Raw genomic sequence first — 21,325 nt, 5'->3', positions numbered from 1 at the left:
GAATGTAATTGTGACAAGGTAAACCATGACAAAACACTGCTGAAATATTCCAACTCTTGCATTTCAACTAAATAAATTAAAAATGAAATTTTAAAAATAAAGATAATATAACATTGACAGTTTAAACCACAAAACAACGCTAATGAAAGATTACAACTATTGAATTTCAAAGATATAAACGAAAAATGAAATAAAAAAAATTCAGATACTTATACTTGGGAAAAGAAAAACGTTAAAAAACACTTCTGAAGTATTCCAACTCCTGCATTTCAATGAAAAAAATTCAAAATGAACTTTGAAAAATCAAGAGAATGTATCTGTGACAAGGTAAACCATGACAAAACACTACTGAAATATTCCAATCTCTTGCATTTCAATGGAAGAAATTCAAAATGAACTTTGAAAAATTGAGAGAATATAACTGTGACAAGGTAACCCACGACAAAACACTACTGAAATATTCCAACTCTTGCATTTCAACTAAAGAAATCCAAAATCAACTTTAAAAAATCAAGCGAATGTAACTGTGACAAGTTAAACCACAACAAAACCCTACTGAAATATTTCAACTCTTGCATTTAAACTAATGAAATTCAAAATGAACTTTGAAAAATCAAGAGAATGTAATTGCGACAAGGTAAACCACGACAAAACACAACTGAAATATTCCAACTCTTGCATTTCAACGAAAGAAATAGAAAATGAACTTTGAAAAATCAAGAAAATGTAACTGTGACAATGTAAACCACGACAAAACGCTACTTAAATATTCCAACTCTGGCATTTCAACGAAAGAAATTCAAAATGAACTTTGAAAAATCAATGGACTGTAACTGTGACATGGTAAACCACAACAAAACACTACTGAAATATTCCAACTCTTGCATTTCAACGAAGGAAATAAAAATTTACAATTTAAAAATCGAGGGAATGTAACTGTGACAATTTAAGCCACGACAAAACACTACTTAAATATTCCAACTCATGCAGTTCAAAGAAAGAAATTCAAAATGCATTTAGAAAAATAAAAAGAAATTAAATGTGACAAGGTAAACCAAGACAAAACACTACTGAAATATTCCAACTCTTGCATTTCAACGAAAGAAATTCAAAATGAACTTTGAAAAATCAAGAAAATGTAACTGTGACAAGGAAAACCACGACAAAACACTACTGAAATATTCCAACTCTTGCATTTCAATGAAAGAAAACCGAAATGCACTTTGAAAAATCAAGAATATGTAACTGTGACAATGTGAACCACGACAAAAAACTACTGAAATATTCCAACTCTTGCATTTCAATGAGAGAAATACAAAATGAACTTTGAAAAAACAAGAAAATGTAACTGTGACAAGGTAAACCACGACAAAACACTACTGAAATATTCCAACTCTTGCATTTCAACGAAAGAAATTCAAAATGAACTTTGAAAAAACAAGAAATGTAACTGTGACAAGGTAAACCACAACAAAACACTACTGAAATATTCCACCTCTTGCATTTCAACGAAAGAAATACAAAATAAACTTTAAATAATAATGTAGATGTAACTGTGACATGGTAAACCACGACAACACACTACTGAAATATTCCAACTTTTGCATTTCAACGAAAGAAATTCAAAATGAATTTTGAAAAATCATGAGAATTTAACCGTGAGATGCTAAAACCACGAAAACACAATATATAAATACTACAACACTTGCATTTCAACGAAAGTAATACAAAATAAAATTTTAAACAATAATGAAATTGAACAGTGAGAAGGTAAACCATGAAAAAACACTACTAAAATAAACCAACTCTTACATTTCAAAGAAAGAAATTCAAAAAGAAATTTGAAAAATCAAGAGAATGTAACTGTGACAAGGTAAACCACGACGATTCACTACTTAAATATTCCCACTCTTGCATTTCAATGAAAGAAAATCAAAATGAAATTAGAAAAATCAAGAGAATATACCTGTGACAAGGTAAATCACGACAAAACGCTAGTTAAATAATTAAACTAGTTCATTTCAACGAAATAAATCCACAACTTACTTTGAAAAAATCAATCGCTTGTAACTATATCGTGGTTAACGACGAAATGATTCTACTGAACTATTCTATTAATTACATTTCGACGGAAGCAATTACATGTGAGCTTTGACGTAACATGAAAATGAAACAGCTTCAATTTAAGCAACAACAACACCCAAATAAAATAATCAATCTCTTGCACTTACACGAAAGAAAACCGAAATGAACTTTGAAAAATCAAGAAAATGTAACTGTGACAAGGTAAACCACAACAAAACACTACTGAAATATTCCAACTCTTGCATTTCAATGAAAGAAATTCAAAATGAACTTTGAAACAACAATAAAATTTAACTGTGACAAGGTAAACCACTACAAAACACTACTGAAATATTCCAACTCTTGCATTTCAACGAAAGAAATCCAAAATGAACTTTGAAAAATCAAGAAAATGTAACCGTGACAAGGTAAACCACAACAAAACACTACTGAAATATTCCAACTCTTGCATTTCAATGAAAGAAATCCAAAATGAACATTTAAAAATTAATAGAATGTAACTTTGACAAGGTAAACCACAGCATAACACTACTGAAATATTCCAACTCTTGCATTTCAACGAATGAAATCCAAAATGAACTTTGAAAAATAAAGGGAATGTAACTGTGACATGGTAAACCACGGGAAAACACTACTGAAATATTCCAACTCTTGCATTTCAAAGAAGGAAATCGAAAATGACCTTTGAAAAATCAAGGGAATGTAACTGTGACAAGTTAAACCACGACAAAACGCTACTGAAATATTCTCACTCTTGCATTTCAATGAAAGAAATTCAAAATGAAATTTGAAAAATCCTGATAATGTAACTGTGACACGGTAAACCACTGCAAAACACTACTGAAGTATTCCAACTCTTGCATTTCAATGACTGAAATTCAAAATGAACTTTGAAAAATCAAGGGAATGTAACTGTGACATGGTAAACCACGACAAAACGCTACTGAAATATTCCAACTCTTGCATTTCAAATAAAGAAATCCTAAATGAACTTTGAAAAATCAAGAGAATGTAACTGTGACAAGGTAAAACACGACAAAACACTACTGAAATATTCCAACTCTTGCATTTCAATGAAAGAAAGCCGAAATGAACTTTGAAAAATCAAGAAAATGTAACTGTGACAAGGTAAACCACGACAAAACACTACTGAAATATTCCAGCTCTTGTATTTCAATGAAAGAAAACCGAAATGAACTTTGAAAAATTAAGAGAATATTACTGTGACAAGTTAAACCACGACAAAACACTACTGAAATAATCCAACTCTTACATTTCAATGAAAGAAGTTCAAAATGAACTTTGAAAAAATATGAGAATGTAACTGTGACAAAGTAAACCACGACAAAACACTACTGAAATATTCCAACTCTTGCATTTCAACGAAGGAAATTCAAAAATGAACTTTGAAAAATCAGACCTTTGGATGGGGGGTGGGGGCCGCGGTGGGGGGCGCTGGTTATATGTCTAAGCAAACAAAAAAGTATAAGAAATGGGGGAGGGAAGGGGAGGAGGGGAGGGGAGGAGGAGGGGAGGAGGAGGAGAGGAGGAGGTGGGAGGAGGAGGAGGAGTGAGGAGGAGGAGGGGGAGGAGGGAGGGGAGGGGAGGGGAGAGGAAGGGGAGGAGGAGGGAGGAGATGTAGGGAGAGGGGCCCCTTTGGGGGCCAAAGGGGGGTGGGGCCCTTTGGGCCCCGGGGGGGGGTCTGGGGGAACTTTGAGGGCCGGTGGGCCCTTGGGGAGCCCAGTGGACCTTTGAGGACCGGTGGAGGGCCTTTGGGACCCCGTTGGTCTTTTGGGAGCTCGATGTGCCTTTGGGGGGCCCGGGGAGGGCCTTTGGGGGTCTGGGGTGGGCCTTTGGGGGACTGGGGCTCTTTGGGAGCTTGGGGGGACCTTTGAGTACCGGGGGCTTCCTTCGGGGTTGGGTAGGGGGATTGGAACCCTTTGGGCTTGGGGTAGAGGACCTCACAACACTGTTCAAATGTAACTTTTGTATTATAACGACCACAGAGTTTGACCCTCAAATTCTCTTCTAAAACCTTTCCTAAAATCTTCTTTTAAAATGTCTCTATCTGTTTCGCCGAAATAATTCACTAAAATGTCTAAAACGGTTTCGCCCAAATAATCCCTAAACATAAATTCAGCGTATTCCTTTGTTATTGGCATCTCTGCGCTGAGGCATTTCAAATTAATAAGAAACCTGATTCCCGCGCTAAAACAATTCATCTCTAAGATGTTTCTTGGAGAATTGTTTCCATGGCGTTTGGTTATTAATATCTTTTGGAGTTCGACCAGTAGAACTGTTTCCGAGGCAAGGACATTAATGACTTGGATCTAATACTGGAGAAATATTGACAGTACCTGTCAGACATTATTAAACATTGCCCGGAAACAATTTGATTAATGACTGACAGGACAGGTGTTTCAAATTCCCAATCGGTTTAGGTAACCACGTGTTCTCCCTAGGAAGGTTATGCCAATGGCCAAAACAACAACAAATCGACCTTGAAAAAAAGAGGTCATTGACACACTTTGATTACGCAATCAATTTCTCAGAAATCCATCTCCCCTAGGGACTCTATGCCCATATATGGTGTTCGCGTGGGAGTTTTAAAAAAAAGTGTCCGGATCGGGATTCGAAGGGGTGGTGTTATCGTGGGGGCTTTAGGGTCACCTCTACTATTAGGTCATCCTCAAAAACATATTTATTAAATTTTCGACTATGCTGTACAATATGGCTATCTCAAAATTTTGATTGGGTGACTTTGGGGAAAAATGAGCGTGGGAGGGGGCCAAGTTGCCCTCCAATTTTTTTTGTCACTGAAAAAGGGGGCTAGAACTTTTAATTTTCATTCGGATCAGTCCTCCTGCGATATTATAGGACTACTGGATCGATACGATCACCCCTGCAAAAAAAAAGAAAGAAAAAAAAAACGCATCCGTTATCTTTCTCTGGCAAAAAATACAAAATTCTACATTTTTGAAGATAGGAGCTTGAAACTTATATAGTAGGGTTCTCTGATAGGCTGAATCTGATGGTGTGATTTTCGTTAAAGTTCTTTGACTTTTGGGGGTTGTTTCCCCCTTTTTCCGAAAATAATGCAAATTTTCTCAGGCGCGTAACTTTTGATGGGTATCACTAAACTTAATGAAACTTATATGTTTGAAATTAGCATAAAAATCTAATTCTATTGATGTATCTATTGGTATCAATTCCGGTTTTTAGAGTTTCGGATACTATTGAGACGGGACGCTCCTTACTTTGTAAGTTCGTTACCACGAACTGTTTGATAGCCTGAGAATGTGTCATAAAGTTCTTGGGTTTTCGAGTGAAATCTTCACGTAGGTTTGCTGCTAGTTATTTGCCTGTCCTGAATTTATGTAATTTCCGCTACCGTTCTTATCCAACTTTTTCTGTTAAAAGTGCAAGTTGTTGAAAAACTATACCGTCATTAAAAATACTCTTATTAAAATTAAAAAAAAACAATACTATCTTACACTTGCCCATTGGGTTATTGTTGATGTGTGAAGAGAATATTATATATCAAGAAAACTAGGTCAATTAACTACCCTCATAAGATAAGATATATTCTTCATTAAATACACATACAATATTGCGTGTTACTATTCCCCCAAAGGCTCCTTGGCCTGTAAAGAAGGGGGAAGACAAATGAGTTACCTACTCAGAGACGAAAAACAGAAGAAAATTTTAAATTATCACTTATTCACAGACAGAAGAGCAAAAGGAGAAGAAAAGAAAATATAAATAAAATAAAAACTATAGAAACAAAAATAAATAGAATAAATAAACTAAATAATTAAGTAGATTAAATAGACTAAAAAAAATAAATAAAAACACAAATAAAAATAATTTCTAAGAAGCCAAAGAATTTTTAACAATTTTTTTAAACGAACCGAATGAGTGGCACCCTCGAGCTGATTCAGGCAACTTATTCCGAACAATATGACACGCCATTAGAGGATTAAAATCTGACCTTATACAAAGAGTAAATGGAACTTGAACATGATTTGTCATCGAAGACTTTAATTATTATGATCAGAGGTAAAAGATAGTGGAACACTTAGGGGCCGGGGGAGGTCACCCTGAAGCTGAGAAAAAGCAAAACATGCACGTGAAAAAATTTATAGTGACTCAAGATCATGTAATGGGATAACTAATGAACGATTAGTTTCCTGAATGAGGTTTCTAGCTTTATTATAAACCTTAGAAAGTGGTCTTAACAGTGAAGGATAGGTTGACATCCACACTATAGGACAGTAAGAAACGTAAGATTGGATCAAGCAATGAAAAGAAATTTTCAAATTTTATCCAGGAAAAGTATGCTTAAGTTTCCTTAAAATACCGAAACTCCTGCATATCTTCATTTTAATAAAATCAATGTGACGTTTGAAAGATAGGTTTTCATTCACAAGAATGTCAAAAAATGGTTACATTGGTCTTTAGATCTAAGAATTATCCAATTTGACTGGTGTATTTCTGATAACTGGGGATAGACCTGAGATAAACGCAAAAAATATAAAAACTGTACATGGAAAAATTTAGGGTAAAATAATTAGCATCAAGCCAATATTACCCTTTCAAACATATTTTTCAAATTTAAGCGAAGCTCTGATTCACAGTTTCCCGAAGTGTCAAGTGTGATGTCATCAGCAAAACAAGCAAGGACATCAGAAGAAGGAGAACTATAGTTGCCACTATGGGCAAGGGAAGGCTTAGGACGGCAAAGTCTACAGAAATTAATGAGTTTCTGCTTTTGTACGACATGATAAAGAACATTTACATAAATCAAAAATAGTACAGGCCCTAAAACTGATCCCTGGGGGACGCCAAAATTCAATTGTGAGGGTAACCGGTAAAGTGGATCAACAAAAATTAACCTATCCTTCAAATAAAACTGAAACCAAGAAAATAGATGTCCCTTTATGCCAAAATGAGACATCTTCGATTGAAGAATTTCATGGGTTAAGGAATCGAAAGCCTTACGAATATCCAGGAATATAGCAGCCGAAATCAATCCCGAATCTAACGCAGAAGTAGTATCCCCACAGGCACTTCTGCAACACAGATAGGATATTTCAAGCGCAGCCCTGTGACGTCACGGCACAGGTAGACGTCACATCAAGCACATCCCTCTAGGTAGCACAGCCAGGTAGCACAGCACAGCCAGGTAGAAATCATTTCAAGCACAGCCCTCTGACGTCACGGCACATATGACGTCACAACATGTTCTGTTTCTGCAACACAGATAGGAAATTAACATAGGAAAATTATCATAGGATTTCAAGCGCATGTTTCGTCAAGCAACACACCCCTTTGAATTTCTGTGAGAGTCCTGTTTTCCAGATGGCAGCCATGTTGTTTTCCCCTATACATGTCTAGACGAATTTCTAGGGTTTTTTTCTCCTCTATAGGTGTCTAGCCGCTTTTCCGAGTGTTTTTCCCTTATTGTTTTCCCTTATGAATGTATATATGAATTTCCAGGTGTTTTTCCTTCCCTCTATTGTTTCCCATGTTGGAATGACAAGATTCCCAGAATCCAGCTGTTCCATCGAGAATAGAAGATCCCCGTGTTCTAGAAATTGTATAGATACTCAAGGGAGGGAACGAAACAGCATCAGTATTGATTTGATTCTCAAACGTGCTAGAAGTCTAATAAAAAAAGAGAATATGTCTCGATCGTATCAAGAAGTAAATCACTTTCTCTAGTTTTTATACTATACCCCCCCCCCAAAAAAAATCTCAGCACACACATTGTTTATACTCGTTTTAAAGCTTATAATAGCCTATTTATACTGTGTAAAAACCCAATCCCCCTCCCCCAACCGATAACAATGTATCCTTTTCAATAGAAATTATTCTTTTACTTGACAAAAGGTGACTTTTTCCCCGTCTGCAATTTCAAAGCACTTCCCGTATTCTAAGTAAAAGGATGAACTAACATCCGTCAGCTATTTGCCTTGGGCATTAATTGCCCATATGTTTCCCATTTTTAATTTAACCCTTAATAACCACTAATAGCTCGATTCATCCTGGCTTAATCATTTCCATAAACAGGTATATAGAGGTAATTATTGACACCCGTCAAATGCGTATCCTGTCTGGCAAATCTTCTAAATTTACGCTTAACGGAGCAAATGATTACACAAAAAGATGATTTTTTCCCGTCAAATTAACGACATATTTTTCTTCAATAAATTTTTGATTTGAAAGGGGGGCTGGTGTTTGTGATGATTAATATTTTCATATGGAAAATGTAATTGGTCCCTTTTTAAGTGTTCATTATCTATTCGAAGCAGGAGGGTGGGAACCTTCGTAAGTTAAGGGGCTCCCTTCTAAAAGCTTCGTTGTAAGGTGAAACAAACTGTTTTTTTACGAGAAATGTAAGGGGATGGATTCCTTACGCAAACATGTGCCCCCTTTTGACAAGAAAACAATGTACCCTTTCCTACATATAGCCCTGAAGTTTAATGTTTGGTAAGCTTTTAGTTATACTATATTTTCTCGGCTATATTTATGGCTGGCTATTATGAGATGTAGATTTTAAATTAGTGACCTGGATTTGATACACCTTGAGCCGAAACGGATTATTGTTCGTACACCACGCTCTTTTGCGGTGGATGCTAGCCAACGGTTTCAATGTAACAAAGATTTATAGAGCCCTCCAATTTGACCAGAAACCTTACATGAAGACGTTTGTTGACACTTTTGTCGATAAACGGTCTCAAGCGAAAACAAAGGTCGAAAAAGAAATCTTTAAGCTCATTTTAAATTTGGTCTTTGGTAAAATGTGTGAGAATGTACGTAACAGGAGTCGTTGTGGCGTTGTAACCGAACCAAAAGAATGTACCCAGGGGAGGCTCGAAGCACTTAGGCCAGGGGGGGGGGGGGGGAGAACCCTCATTTAAACGACATGTAGATCATATTCTACGACACGTCTGTACCTACAAATTTCATAGACAATAGTGTTTTATCATTTATACTTATTTACGGGAACAAAGAAGGATAAAAACGGAACACTACATGCGCAAATACACAACTAAGAAAAGCTTAAATCTGGATTCGCCTCTTCTTACAAATGGACCAACGCTGAACAATCTTGTTTAAGTCTACACCATCGGTGAGGTCTTTCTCAATCGCCAACAACATGAGGGAATCCAGTCGAGAATCAAGCATGGCAGTTTTTAGCCAATTCTTCACAAACTTGAGTTTGCTGCATGTTCTTTCGGCATCTGCAACTGCAACAGGTGCAGTCGCTGCCAATTTACAGAGACGTCTATCCTGCTTAAGGTGACGGTTTCGGCGATGTCTTTCACCAAGAACTTCTCTAAAGCCAGAAGCGCCTTGTTAAAACTGGAACAAAACTTCAAGCCGCACTTGAAAACCAGTAGCGTCTGGAGCCCTTTCTTGGCTTGGAGAAAACTTTGTTGCTTGCTTAATATCTACAACTGAGATAATTTTGTTCAAAGAAGGCTAGAGTAAGGTACAAAATTGCAGAAAATTGGCAAGGCAAGCTCTGAGATTATCTCCCATCATTGTAGTCAACTTGTCAAACAAGATTCTGAAATTTTGTCTATAGAACTGATGCATTGAGATATCGGCTTGACTTTGAGCTCGGCTGTCATAACGAGATGGTCTAAGTCTCTGACGGTGGTGTCTGATAAAATCAGCCTCCGGGTCCACTTCCATCCTTTTGGCAAACTGTGCTGCACTGTCAATTAAACTGTTCATTTCCTCACAAGATATTATTTCAAAAAGTTTATTCGTAGCGTCTAGCATTTCAATTGCGTCGATGATGTTCATCTCCTCTTCTTCAAGCTTTTCTGTTGCAATCCTGGCCTGGTACATGATATTTTTCATGAACATGAGGCAGGCGATACAATCGAAGTTGAGAATCCTTTTCAGGCGGCTGCTGGCTTGTGCTTTCGTCTTCGTTTCGGCGTTCTTCATCTGTTTTATTTCGTCAAGGGCTGAGACTATTGCTTCAAACGAAGTAACCACTGCTTGTATGGTTTCAGCCCTTGCGGTCCACCGGGTCCGTGATAAGTTTCGGAGATTAAGGCTGTTTTCAATCGAAGAGAGTTTTTCTTTAAGGGCGTCAAAACGCTTTGCAGATGAAGAGAAGAACACCTACATTTCTTCGAGGATATTGAAAAGCTCGGCTATCAAGAGAGATGAATTGCAACTATGCTCTATCACGGTGTTTAATCTGTGGGCCTGGCAGGGTATATAAGGCACAAGGCGACTGAGAAGTTCCGATACTTTCTGCTTGGCTCCATTAAACTGACCAGACATTGCACTTGCATAGTCATATGACTAAAAAGCTAGTTTATCCAGCGGAATTCCTCTCCTTGTCAGTGTTCCTATTACACTTTCTGCCATACCCTGACCAGTTTCGTTATTTGCCTCGCTAACATCTAATAGTCTCTCTCTAGGCATCTCTTCCGAGCTGATGGTGCGGATTACGACTGCAAGCTTATCAGAATGTGAAGCATCGGGTGTCGGTTCCGCCATCACAGAATAAAATTCTGAGTCCAGGACTTCGTCAAGGATCTTCTCCCTGACTTCTGCTGAAAGCAATTCAATAAACTCGTTCTGGGACATTTTGTGTAGATAGGTAACTTTGTATGGTCTATACCGAGAATCTTTTAACCAAGCTTCAAGAGCAGGCACATATCTCGCTGGAAGTGGAACAAATTGAACAAAGTTGCCGTCTTGTTCTTCCATTCTTCTAAATGCAATGCCTTGTCTCGCTAGGGTTCTTGCAACGTCCAATAGAATTGTCACAAATTTCTTGTTTGTCTCTTCATCTTTTGCTTGTTGCAAAAGCTTAGCTCGAGTTCTTTTGATAAGTAGGAAATCAACATGACCATTACTGTTGACGAAGTGACAATAATCCGACAAAGCTGGTTTGTGTGACCCGGAAGAGAAGTGACTAGTCAGTTTTCCTTTCTTAGCTTTTCCTTGGCTCTTCATTTTGTGCCATTACCGCACACCGTCTTCCACCCAAGCGTTTTCGGACTGGTCTCGCCCCGGACCACTAGGAAAAAGCGAGCAAACGAAGCAGAAGGCAGCATCTTTCTCGATACGTACTCTAAGAACTGGTAATCTTCATACCAGCCGGGGTTAAAACGACACTGTTTCTTTTTTTATATTGACGGATCAGCTGGGAACAAACTCAGCTTTGGTTGATTAGGACCACATGAAATCAGGTATTTCCTTTGGTTTTCGCTAGAGATTGGCTTCCTTATTCCAGGATCCTTGTGAACTACACTTTCGGAGTCGTCACTGTGATTTTCGACAACAACTCCACTAGTTGCCGAAATATTAAGAAGTCCTTCAGTGCAATCAACTGTTAGTTCCTTGCACAGCTCAAACACAGAAGATGATGTAGATTGTATTTCCACCAAGATATCTCTTGCATTCAACGCAGAATTTTCCCGGACGGTCTTAACTATGTCGTTGGAACCAGTGACTACTGATATAATGTACTCCAGCTTGGCGACAGATGAAAAGAGTTTCATGTTGTGTCTTTGATCGGAGACCTCTTGCCCTATATCTGACTCCTTCTCATCATTTGTGTTGACCGATGGCATGAAGTCTTCTCCGGTTTCAAATTTATCTCTCGTTTCTGTCGCTAGGTGTTCTGTCAAGGTCGGTGTTCTAATGCCAAGTGTTTCCTTGGTAATTGTAACATGCATTTCCTGAAACAAAAATGTCAGTAAACACAATTTCGCCAAAGACGGCCCCAAAACCGGTTTTGGCCGGATTCTGGGTGAACTACTTGTCCGGTAAGCAATGAAGCTGAAAACGGATTAAGAATGTCTCCTTACTCCTATATAGACCGTCTAATCAGCTTCAGGAACAACTTTTACCTTCTTCCAAACCGGATTCCGGGCGAACTGCTTGTCCAGTAAGAAAATGAAGCCAAAAAAACGAATTCAGAATGTCTCCTTACCCCTATGTCGACCCTCTAATCAGCTTCAGGAACATCCTCCAAATTTCTGGTTTTGGCCGGATTCTGGGCGAACCAATTGTCCGGCGTCAAAACAAATTTCAGCTTTTTATTCAGCATTTCTACTTACCCCTAAAGTGACTATCTCATTGGCATTTTTAAAACATTTGCTCGCCTCTTAACCCTAAACCCCCTCCCTCACACCCAAATATAGAGCTAGGCATCTACGAGCTTGACCTTTACTTTGACCAAAAGGCACCAAGTTTGAACAAAATATCTTAACCCCTTCGAGAGTTATAGTGCTAACAGACGGACAGACGGACAAATTGGTATCCGTCACTTACGTTTTGGGATCCCAAAAAAACGTCCACGGCTAAAATATAACAATATTCTTTCAAAGTGGATTAATTTAAGACCACGAAATTTTGTAGTGTGTCCTTTCTTCTTTTTGTGCTATATTTTATTGGCTTATTTGTGGGCTATATCAGTTGATCTCTCGTTTGTTTTCATGTTTGTGACATAACTCCTTGACCAGGCTTTTCTGCGATATTTAGTTGATTGATTTTTTTTATCTGTTTGATTGGTTTTATCAAAGCATCAGACCCGCCTTATCTTACTTACGTCAGACTCCGAAATCTCGAACTTCTTAGGCCATTCTTATCCACCCTAACGGAACTCTACTGAATTTGGCATTCTCCTTGTTTGACTCTTTTCGAGCCAGGTTAGGCTTTCGCTTTTTCTGATCCTAAAACGTTAGTGACGGATACCTAGCAAAGGAATGAGATATTTTTTTCAAAATTGGTGTGAGAATCCTTTGGGTCAAAGTACAGGTTAAGTTCGTAAATGCCAAAACCGGGAATTTGGTAAAATTAAAGTTTATGTCTAAAGTCGATTAGAGATTCGATATAGGGATAAGGAGAAATGCTAGATTCATTTTTGAACTTTATTTCTTTGAAGGATAAGCAGTTCACCCGGAATCTGGCCAAAACCGGAAATTGGCTATAGGTAAAAGTTTCTTTTGAAGTCGATTAGAGATTCGAGTTTGGAGTAAAAATAAATACTGAATCCGTATTAGCTAAACTTTATTTTTTTCACTGGACAAAGAATTCGTATGGAATCCTGCAATCCGGAAATTTGATAAAAAGCTAAATTTAATTCTGAAGTCGTATAGAGCTTTGATTTGGATTGCGATGCAGAAGTAAATTTTCAGGCGGTTATTAGGGATAAATGTTAACATGTTTACGGAGTCTGACGATGATTGGGAATCTACAAGACCCGATTGTCTGGACAAAGAAGTCTTATAAATGTTCCACTTTTTGGCATCTCATCGAAACCTTTGGTCTGCTTGACTACGTGGATACAGTTAATCAAAAATACCAGATTTTCAAGTTTTCCGCAGTAAATACAGAAAGCACTGCTACTACTGCAACCTTTGCTTTAAATGACCTAGGATCACTAATGTACGAGGCCAGCCCAGAAGAAGACTGTATATTTTCAGGGAAACGGTGAATATCCTACGCAACAGGTCCCACATCCGTTTTTTCGTGCCTATAAGACTGTTCCTAAATATTCGATGCAGAATCTTAAAATTTTGAGATCCCAAACGTAAGTGACGGGATATCTGTGACTTAGTACAATTTGTCCGTCTGTAAGCATGATAACTCTCGAAGGTGTAGGCCTATATGTGTTTTGGTCAAACTTAGTGTGGGGATTATTTGGTTCAAAGTATAGGTTAGTTTCGTGGATGGGCTATGTAGCTCTATAACCAGGGGTGGGGGTTAGTTAAAGATATTTTAATAGTATATAACATAGTAGATTTAGAGGTGTAAGGAGACATACTGAATCCATATCTGAAACTAATTTTCTCGCTGGACAAATACTTCGCCCGGAATCCAGCCAAAACCGGAAAAATGATCAACAGTAGTTGTATCTGCAGGTGATTAGAGGTTCGATGTCGGGGTAAGGACACATACTGAATTCATTTTTGACCGTTATTTTCTTCCCGGACAAGTATTTAGCCCGGAATGAGTTCGAAACTGGAAATCTGGAAGAAATAAAAATGTGTCTGCAAGTCGATTACAGATTCGGTACAGGGGTAAAAATACATGCTAAATCTGTATCTAAAGTTTTTTTGGGCCGGACAAGTAGTTCGCTCAGAATCCTGCCAAAACCGGAAATTTGGTAAAACGGAAACAAAATCCGAAGTATAAGGGGTAAGGAGACATACCGCATTCGTTTTTAACTGGAAATTTAGCGTACTAGAAATATAAGTTTGTTATGAAGTCGATTATAAATTTGAAATAGAGTAAAATTGCATACTGAATCCATACTTGCTTATCCGTCACTTTATATTTTTGCCGGACAATTAGTTTGCCCGGAATCCGGCCAAAATTGGTAAAAATATTTTTATGATATTAATTAGAATTTCGATAACGGGGTAATGAAACACGCTGAATCTGTTTTTGAACTTTATTATCCTGTCGGACAAGTAGTTCGCACGGAATTGCTAAAATCGGGAATTCAGTAAAAGTAAAAGATTTTTCTAAATTCGATTGTCAACTGGAGATGATATTTAGGCGTAAACATAGCTGCTGAATCCATATCTGAACTTGGTCTTCTCAGCGGTATAGCCGTTTGGTCGTCATCCGTCGAAAACCCCACTTCGGTATCATCTTTTTTACATTTTCAAGCGGTTGATTAGGAATAAAAGCTAACATGCTTACGTGTCTGGCGAAGACCGGAAATCTACAAACCCGATTGTCTGGACCAAGAAGTCCAATAAATATTCCATTTTTGGGATTCCATTTTTGAAATCTTTGGTCTTGTTTTTACTTCGACAATACGCCTTTTTTTTTAATCCCACCTCCTCTCCTCTCAGTGACAACAAATTTACTTTAAGCAACAAATCTAATTCTTAACTTTTATGCGTCACCTACACTTTTTTAAATATCAATTAGCAGCCGAACTGGACACACAATAAGTCTCCATACACTGCCTAAAACTTTTCCATTATAAAAAAGTTGCCTTAACCGTATAAAAGGGTGTCGTTCCCCCACAGGAAACTCTTCTTACGGTGGCTATCTCTTACCAACTCATAAAACTTTTCCAAATAGTGCCCCGTCTTGCCTCCCCCCCCCCCAAAAAAAAGGAACTAAAACAAACTATTAAATTTAATAACAATAACAAAACCTAAAGAAAGATTTCTATCATTATAACTTTCTTTAACACAAGAAACCACCACGAAACATCTCCACGGAAAGTTTTGCAGACAAGCCGAGTTTGTAACTATGTTTCACTAGAGTCGTAGCCAAAAACTTACCTCCCGACTTGAATGAGCTATTCTAGCGTCTTCAGAGCCACCCCTGCCCTGGGAAACAAATTCTGGGTACATGGCCAAATCTTCCTTGTCCTTTTCAAGTGCTGTATCCACCTCAACCTCAGACTCGTTTTGTAATCGAGCTTTTTTCACTGTCCTAGATAGACTTGCTTCAAAGGGGTTTCGAGGGGCTCCTGTCATTTGAATTCTGATTGCTTTTCCATTGATTTTAGAAATTTCATGCCTTCTTTTCCACTCGTAGTCAAAGTTTGACCCACAGTCCATGCACGTAACCTTGTCTCTCACTTTCGGTTTATTCATGTTATCCAGTCAGACTTCACTTTAACAACTAGCCTACAATAATGTTGACAGGCTAAATCTGAACGACCTATTTGAGACAGACACAAATTATATGCGAGTAAGAACAGGTTTTGAAACAAAGCGAGTTGCTGCCAGTCCAATCCCTTTGGGACAAAAATTATATGCAAGTAAGAACAGGTTTTAAAAACAAAGTGAGTTGCTGCCAGTCCAGTCCCTTTGGGAATCATTTCACCAGAGACCTAACGGGGTTATGAAACCTGGTTTAATTTAAACGACCTTGTCTTTGAGTGAAAGTCTTTCCAGGAGGAAGAAAAACGACTCGGACTGTCACTGACTGAGATGAGCACCCGGGACCTGGATGAGGCCAAAATAAACGACTGATAGAACTTAGCAAGTGGCAGGGGGATGTATCACCCCCCCCCCCTTCGAGCCATACCTGAATGTGCCCGGATCATTCTGGATCCAAACTTCACATCATTCAAGACAATAGACTTAAATATGGTCCTTTTACACAGAAAAAAGAGAAATGTAGTTTTAAATAAAAACATTTCCACTGGCAGTGCCATTCTAGAAATTTCAAACAAACTCATGTTGGAGTTTTATTACAATGTGTGTAAGATCCAAAGACCAGGGATGGAACAAGTTCAGGTGTATTATGGAGACACCAATTCACTCCTGTTGAAAATTGAAACAGATAACCTTCTACACGATTTAGAAAATGGAGAGTAAATTAGCTCTCGGATGGATTACACTAACTGGGATGAGTCCCTCTATCCGGTGCTGGTGAAACACCAGGCCCCAAATCAATTGTTGAAACTAAAATCCGAGACGGGGAATGACTTGGTATCCCATGGCGTATTTCCAGGTCTGAAGGTGTACTGTGTGGAAACGCACAATGAGACTACCAAAAAAGTCTGCAAGGGGGTGCCGTCGTACTATGTAAAAAAAAATTTACCATGACTGTTTATAGAAATTGTATAGAGAATAATTTAGTTCCAAGAGCGAGTGTCATGGCTATTCGCTCTTTGAAATATAATAACTATACATTTTGGGTTAAAAAAAATGCCATGTCTACCACATCGTACAAAGTCTATGTACTCGAGGGTGGTGAGAGGGTACTACCACATTGCCACTACTTGTTTTTGCCACTAAAATTAAATTGTAACCCTTGTCCTGGATTATAACTTCATTTTTTAGTAAATTTGTTCATTTTCAGCGAGGTACGTCAAGAGTATTTTACCTTGTTCATGATAGGATGGAGGCAACAAGTCATCAGTTGTTAATAACAAGACTCGAAGGTGGTGAGAGGGTACTACCACACTGCCACTACCTGACTTCAGATCAAGTTGAAGACTCAAAAGTCTTTTTAATAAATCTTCTTTTGTCAGTGTTTTCAAAGTTTAACTATTTTCAGCACGTTAATCAATGACATTAACTTTGAGCGGTTTTTCAATACAAGGTTTATGTTTGTTGATACGTTGCAGGGCATTTTGAAGCAAAATTAATATTTCATCATTGGCAATTGTTTTATTGTTAATAAATTTATCAAGATTTGGTTACGCTGTCTAATTAAGTCAAAATTGTATTTTAGTAAAAACTTTAAGACGCAAATACAAAGTTTTTGAAATAACACTTTTTATTAAGATAAAGAACACATACTGGCACGTGTATACTGAATAGAAAATTGAGAAATCACCATTTCCTTGCTATGTGCATCAGTGGGCACAATAAGATGTGGCTGATGCTTGGTATAAAAGATACATTTTATGGGAAAGGGGAGCCTGATCCTAATTTTATGTCGGACTGAACTCTGATCCGTTTATTTTAGAAATACCTTGGAATATATGTCAAATATCGTAAGTGTTCAAGTGTCTTATTATATTATATCTTACCATACTATTCTTATAAATGTTGATTCCCTGGGATAACAAGTCACAGCAGCTTATATATTGTCAGACCCTGTATCTTTGTGAGTTGGATAAATAAAAGTACTATATTATAGCCAACCTCTCTACAATCTTATTTTAGTCCCTTGAATAGTCCCAGCTGGTACGCCCAATTATTCAGGTCACAGCCTAAGGCACACTACCAAAGTTTATTTACCTTGGGACCATAATTATCTCCCCTATAAAGGGAGTAATAAGGCATCAAATACAACTTTACTTTACAATCTTAAACTCACTTAACTACAAAGATTATCTTCAAAGTGCTCTTTAGCTGAAAGGGCAAGTTCAAATGGCGTCAATTTATAGGTTTAGCAATTTCTAGAGAATAGTGTTTACAAGTCCGTCGATTTTCGGTAGTAACAATGAAAACAAATTACCACCCGCTTTAACAAGACCTTTTCTTTTACAATTTGCTTTTTTTTTGCAAGCTAGAGCACATACAGGTGACCAATGTTGCTTTGTCTGTTGTCTAACATTATCTGGCAGTTGAATATAACCTTCCGTTAAATTTAAACAAAGTTCCGACAAGAGTTTAATAAATTCCTTGTCAACGCCATGTTTGAGTACTGCTTTCCTAATCCGAGGTTTTGAATTGGCTAGCGCGGAAAATAAATGTCGATGTTCTTGTAGCTTCTTCAAGGTCAAGATAGCGACTAATGACCTTTTTTACAATTCAACGGTAGATATACAGTAATTTCATTATCGAAAATATCAGTAACTACACCCAACTCTTAAGGCTTGTTTTGATTCAAGTCCAATAAGATGTAAACATAAGGTTCATAAGTAGCTTGATTGTACTCCGAAAGTGAAAATTTGGGTTCGCCAGGGTAGATTTGTTTGTTTAGAGTTATAAGAGAACTTAAATCGCAAACAACTCTATAGATAATATAGAAGGTACAATTCAAGGCAAGTGTTCTCATACATTTACTCTGATGAAAACGATTATGGAGCACAACAGTTAAAGAAATTTTTTATTGATGGGACCAGACCGTGAATAATTGCAACATTTCCTGCGACCATTCTTCAATAGATTCAGCTAAATCACCAATAACCAATCACGAGTTTGTCATAAGATTCTTGCCAAACACTATAGCAATAATACATATTTTTCGGATTCTCTAAAAAAATTTTATCACGATTTTAAATTATTTTCATTGATAGTGCTGTTTTGTCGGACATAGACAGCCCCTGTCCCGCTCCCCCAACTATAGAGCTTTCTCCAGACCGAGTTGCTTTATGTAATTTACACATTCAACTCGATCAGAAGTCAGGTAGTGGCCATGAACATAAAGAAATGATCTAAATGGCGTTTTAAATTGAAATATACCCCTCCAATGTCAAAATTCAACTAACCAGATCTAACCTCAATCTGTTGAATAAATACCCAAAGGGAATAGAATACATGGCTTCTTTAATAAATAAATATATATATATACAATGGCAGTGGAAACAGCATGAAATATACATTTACAATGAACATAAGAACATAAACATTTAAATAAGTAATTTATCAAGGCCGGGCCGGCCAGCGGACGGAAGGTCTCTGCGGCGGGCATTGCGGCGGTCAGTGGACGATGCCGCGGCCGGGCCGGTGGCCAGTGGACGGAGGCCGGAGGCTGGGGTGACAATAAATAAATAAACACTTATTAAACACTTGAAGATTACCGATTTGCGCAACAAAAAAAAATATAAATAAACATAAATAGATATAAATATAAATGACTAGAAAAAAAGGCAGTGCTGACCTGGCGACCCAAAAAACGGCCATCCTACCCCCACAGACAGCCCCTGTCCCGCTCCCCCAACTATAGAGCTTTCTCCAGACCGAGTTGCTTTATGTAATTTACACATTCAACTCGATCAGAAGTCAGGTAGTGGCCATGAACATAAAAAAATTCACCATTTCTAGAGAATAGTGTTTAAAAGTCCGAAGACTTTCGGTAGTAACAATGAAAAGAAATTACAACCCGCTTGAACAAGACATTTCTTTTACAATCTGCTTTCTTTTTGCAAGCTAGAGCACGTACAAGTGACCGATGTTGATTTGTCTGTTGTCTAACATCATCTGACAGTTGAATATAACCTTCCGTTAAATTTAAACAAGGTTTCGACAAGAGATTAAAAAACTCCTTGTCAACGCCATTTTTGAGTATTGCTTTCCTAAGCCGCGGTTTCGAATTGACTAGCAAGGAAAATAAATGTCGATGTTCATGTGGCTTTTTCAAATTCATGATAGCGACTAAGACCTTTTTTACTATTCGCAAGTATATATACAGTAATTTCATTATCGAAAATATCAAAGACTACACAAAACTCTTCGGGCGAGTTTTGATTCAGGTCCAATAAAATGTAGCCATAAGGTTTATTAGTAGCTTGGTTGTACACCGAAAGAATAAATTTGGGTTCGTCAGGGTAGATTTGTTTATTTAAAGTTATAGGAAAACTTGAATCACGAACAACTCTATAGATAATTTAGTAGGTACAATTCAAAGCAAGTATTCTCATACATTTACTCTGATGAGAACGATTATGGAGCACAACAGTTACAGAATTTTTTTGTGATGGGACCGGCCCGTCAATAATTGTAACATTTCCATGTGACTATTCTTCAATATATTCAGCTAAATATTCAATAATAGAATAGAGTTTGGCACAATACTAGTGCACACGTAAAGTCCTTGTATGAATTTTATGCTTGGATCAATCTTCTTTATTTTGTCTCAAGATTCTTGCCAAACACTATATCAAAAATAGATATTTTTTGGATTCTCTAAAAATATTTTATCACGATTTTAAATTATTTTCATTAATAGTACTGTTTTGTCAGACATGGACGGTCCGCAAAGAAATGATATGAATGGCGTTTTAAATTGAAACATACTCCTCCAATGTCAAAGTGCAACTAACCAGACATAACCTCAATCTGTTTAATAAATACCCAAAGGAAATAAAATACATTGGTTTCTTTAATTAACAAATATATATACAATGGTAGTGGAAACAGCATAAACTGTATATTTGCAATGAACATAAAAAAACATTTAAATAAGCAATTTATCACGGCCTGGCCGGCCAGTGGACAGAAGGTCTCCGCGGCGGTCAGCGGACGATGCCGCGGCCCGGCCGGTGGCTAGCGGACGGGGGCCCGAGGCCGAGGTGACAAAAAATAAATAAACACTTATTAAACACTTGAAAATTACCGATTTGCGCAACAAAAAAATATAAATAAATATAAATAGATATAAATATAAATGACTAGAAAACAAGGTAGTGTTGAGCTGGCGACGAAAAAAACGGCCCTTCTCCCCCCATATACGGCCCCCTTCCCGGCCCCCAACTATAGAGCTTTCTCCAGACCGAGTTGCTTTCTATAATTTACACATTCAACTTGATCTGAAGTCAGGTAGTGTCAATGTGGTAGTACCCTCTCACCACCCTCGAGTCGTGTTCTTAACAAGTGTTGACTTGTTTCCTCCATCCTATCATGAACAAGGTAAAATAATCTTGACGTATCTCGCTGAAAATGAACAAATTGACTAAGAAAAGAATTAAGTTATAATCCAGGACAAGGGTTACAATTTACTTGATTTGTTACCAGACCAGATTGCAAATCATAAAAGAGTCGATTCCATTGACAGTCATTTATATAATTTATTAAAGTCGTTAAAAGTCTTATTACCAATAACC

The 21,325-nt window shown here is 37.5% G+C and overlaps 1 protein-coding gene across 1 annotated transcript in view; it reads left to right on the top strand.

The window, feature by feature from the left end:
* The first annotated feature begins 1,010 nt into the window (after positions 1-1,010).
* GCS2alpha (glucosidase 2 subunit alpha) overlaps positions 1,011-21,325 on the top strand; it is a 131,676-nt gene continuing 111,361 nt past the window's right edge. The window contains exon 1 of the mRNA XM_089092575.1: positions 1,011-1,018. Coding sequence (XP_088948701.1) covers positions 1,011-1,018 — 8 coding nt within the window. The remainder of the gene's footprint in view (positions 1,019-21,325) is intronic.

Source organism: Artemia sp. Qi Xiang Cuo, chromosome 7, assembly GCF_049724085.1.
Source record: "Artemia sp. Qi Xiang Cuo chromosome 7, ASM4972408v1, whole genome shotgun sequence".
Classification (NCBI taxonomy): domain Eukaryota; kingdom Metazoa; phylum Arthropoda; class Branchiopoda; order Anostraca; family Artemiidae; genus Artemia; species Artemia sp. Qi Xiang Cuo.
This window is presented reverse-complemented; position numbering and strand designations above follow the sequence as displayed.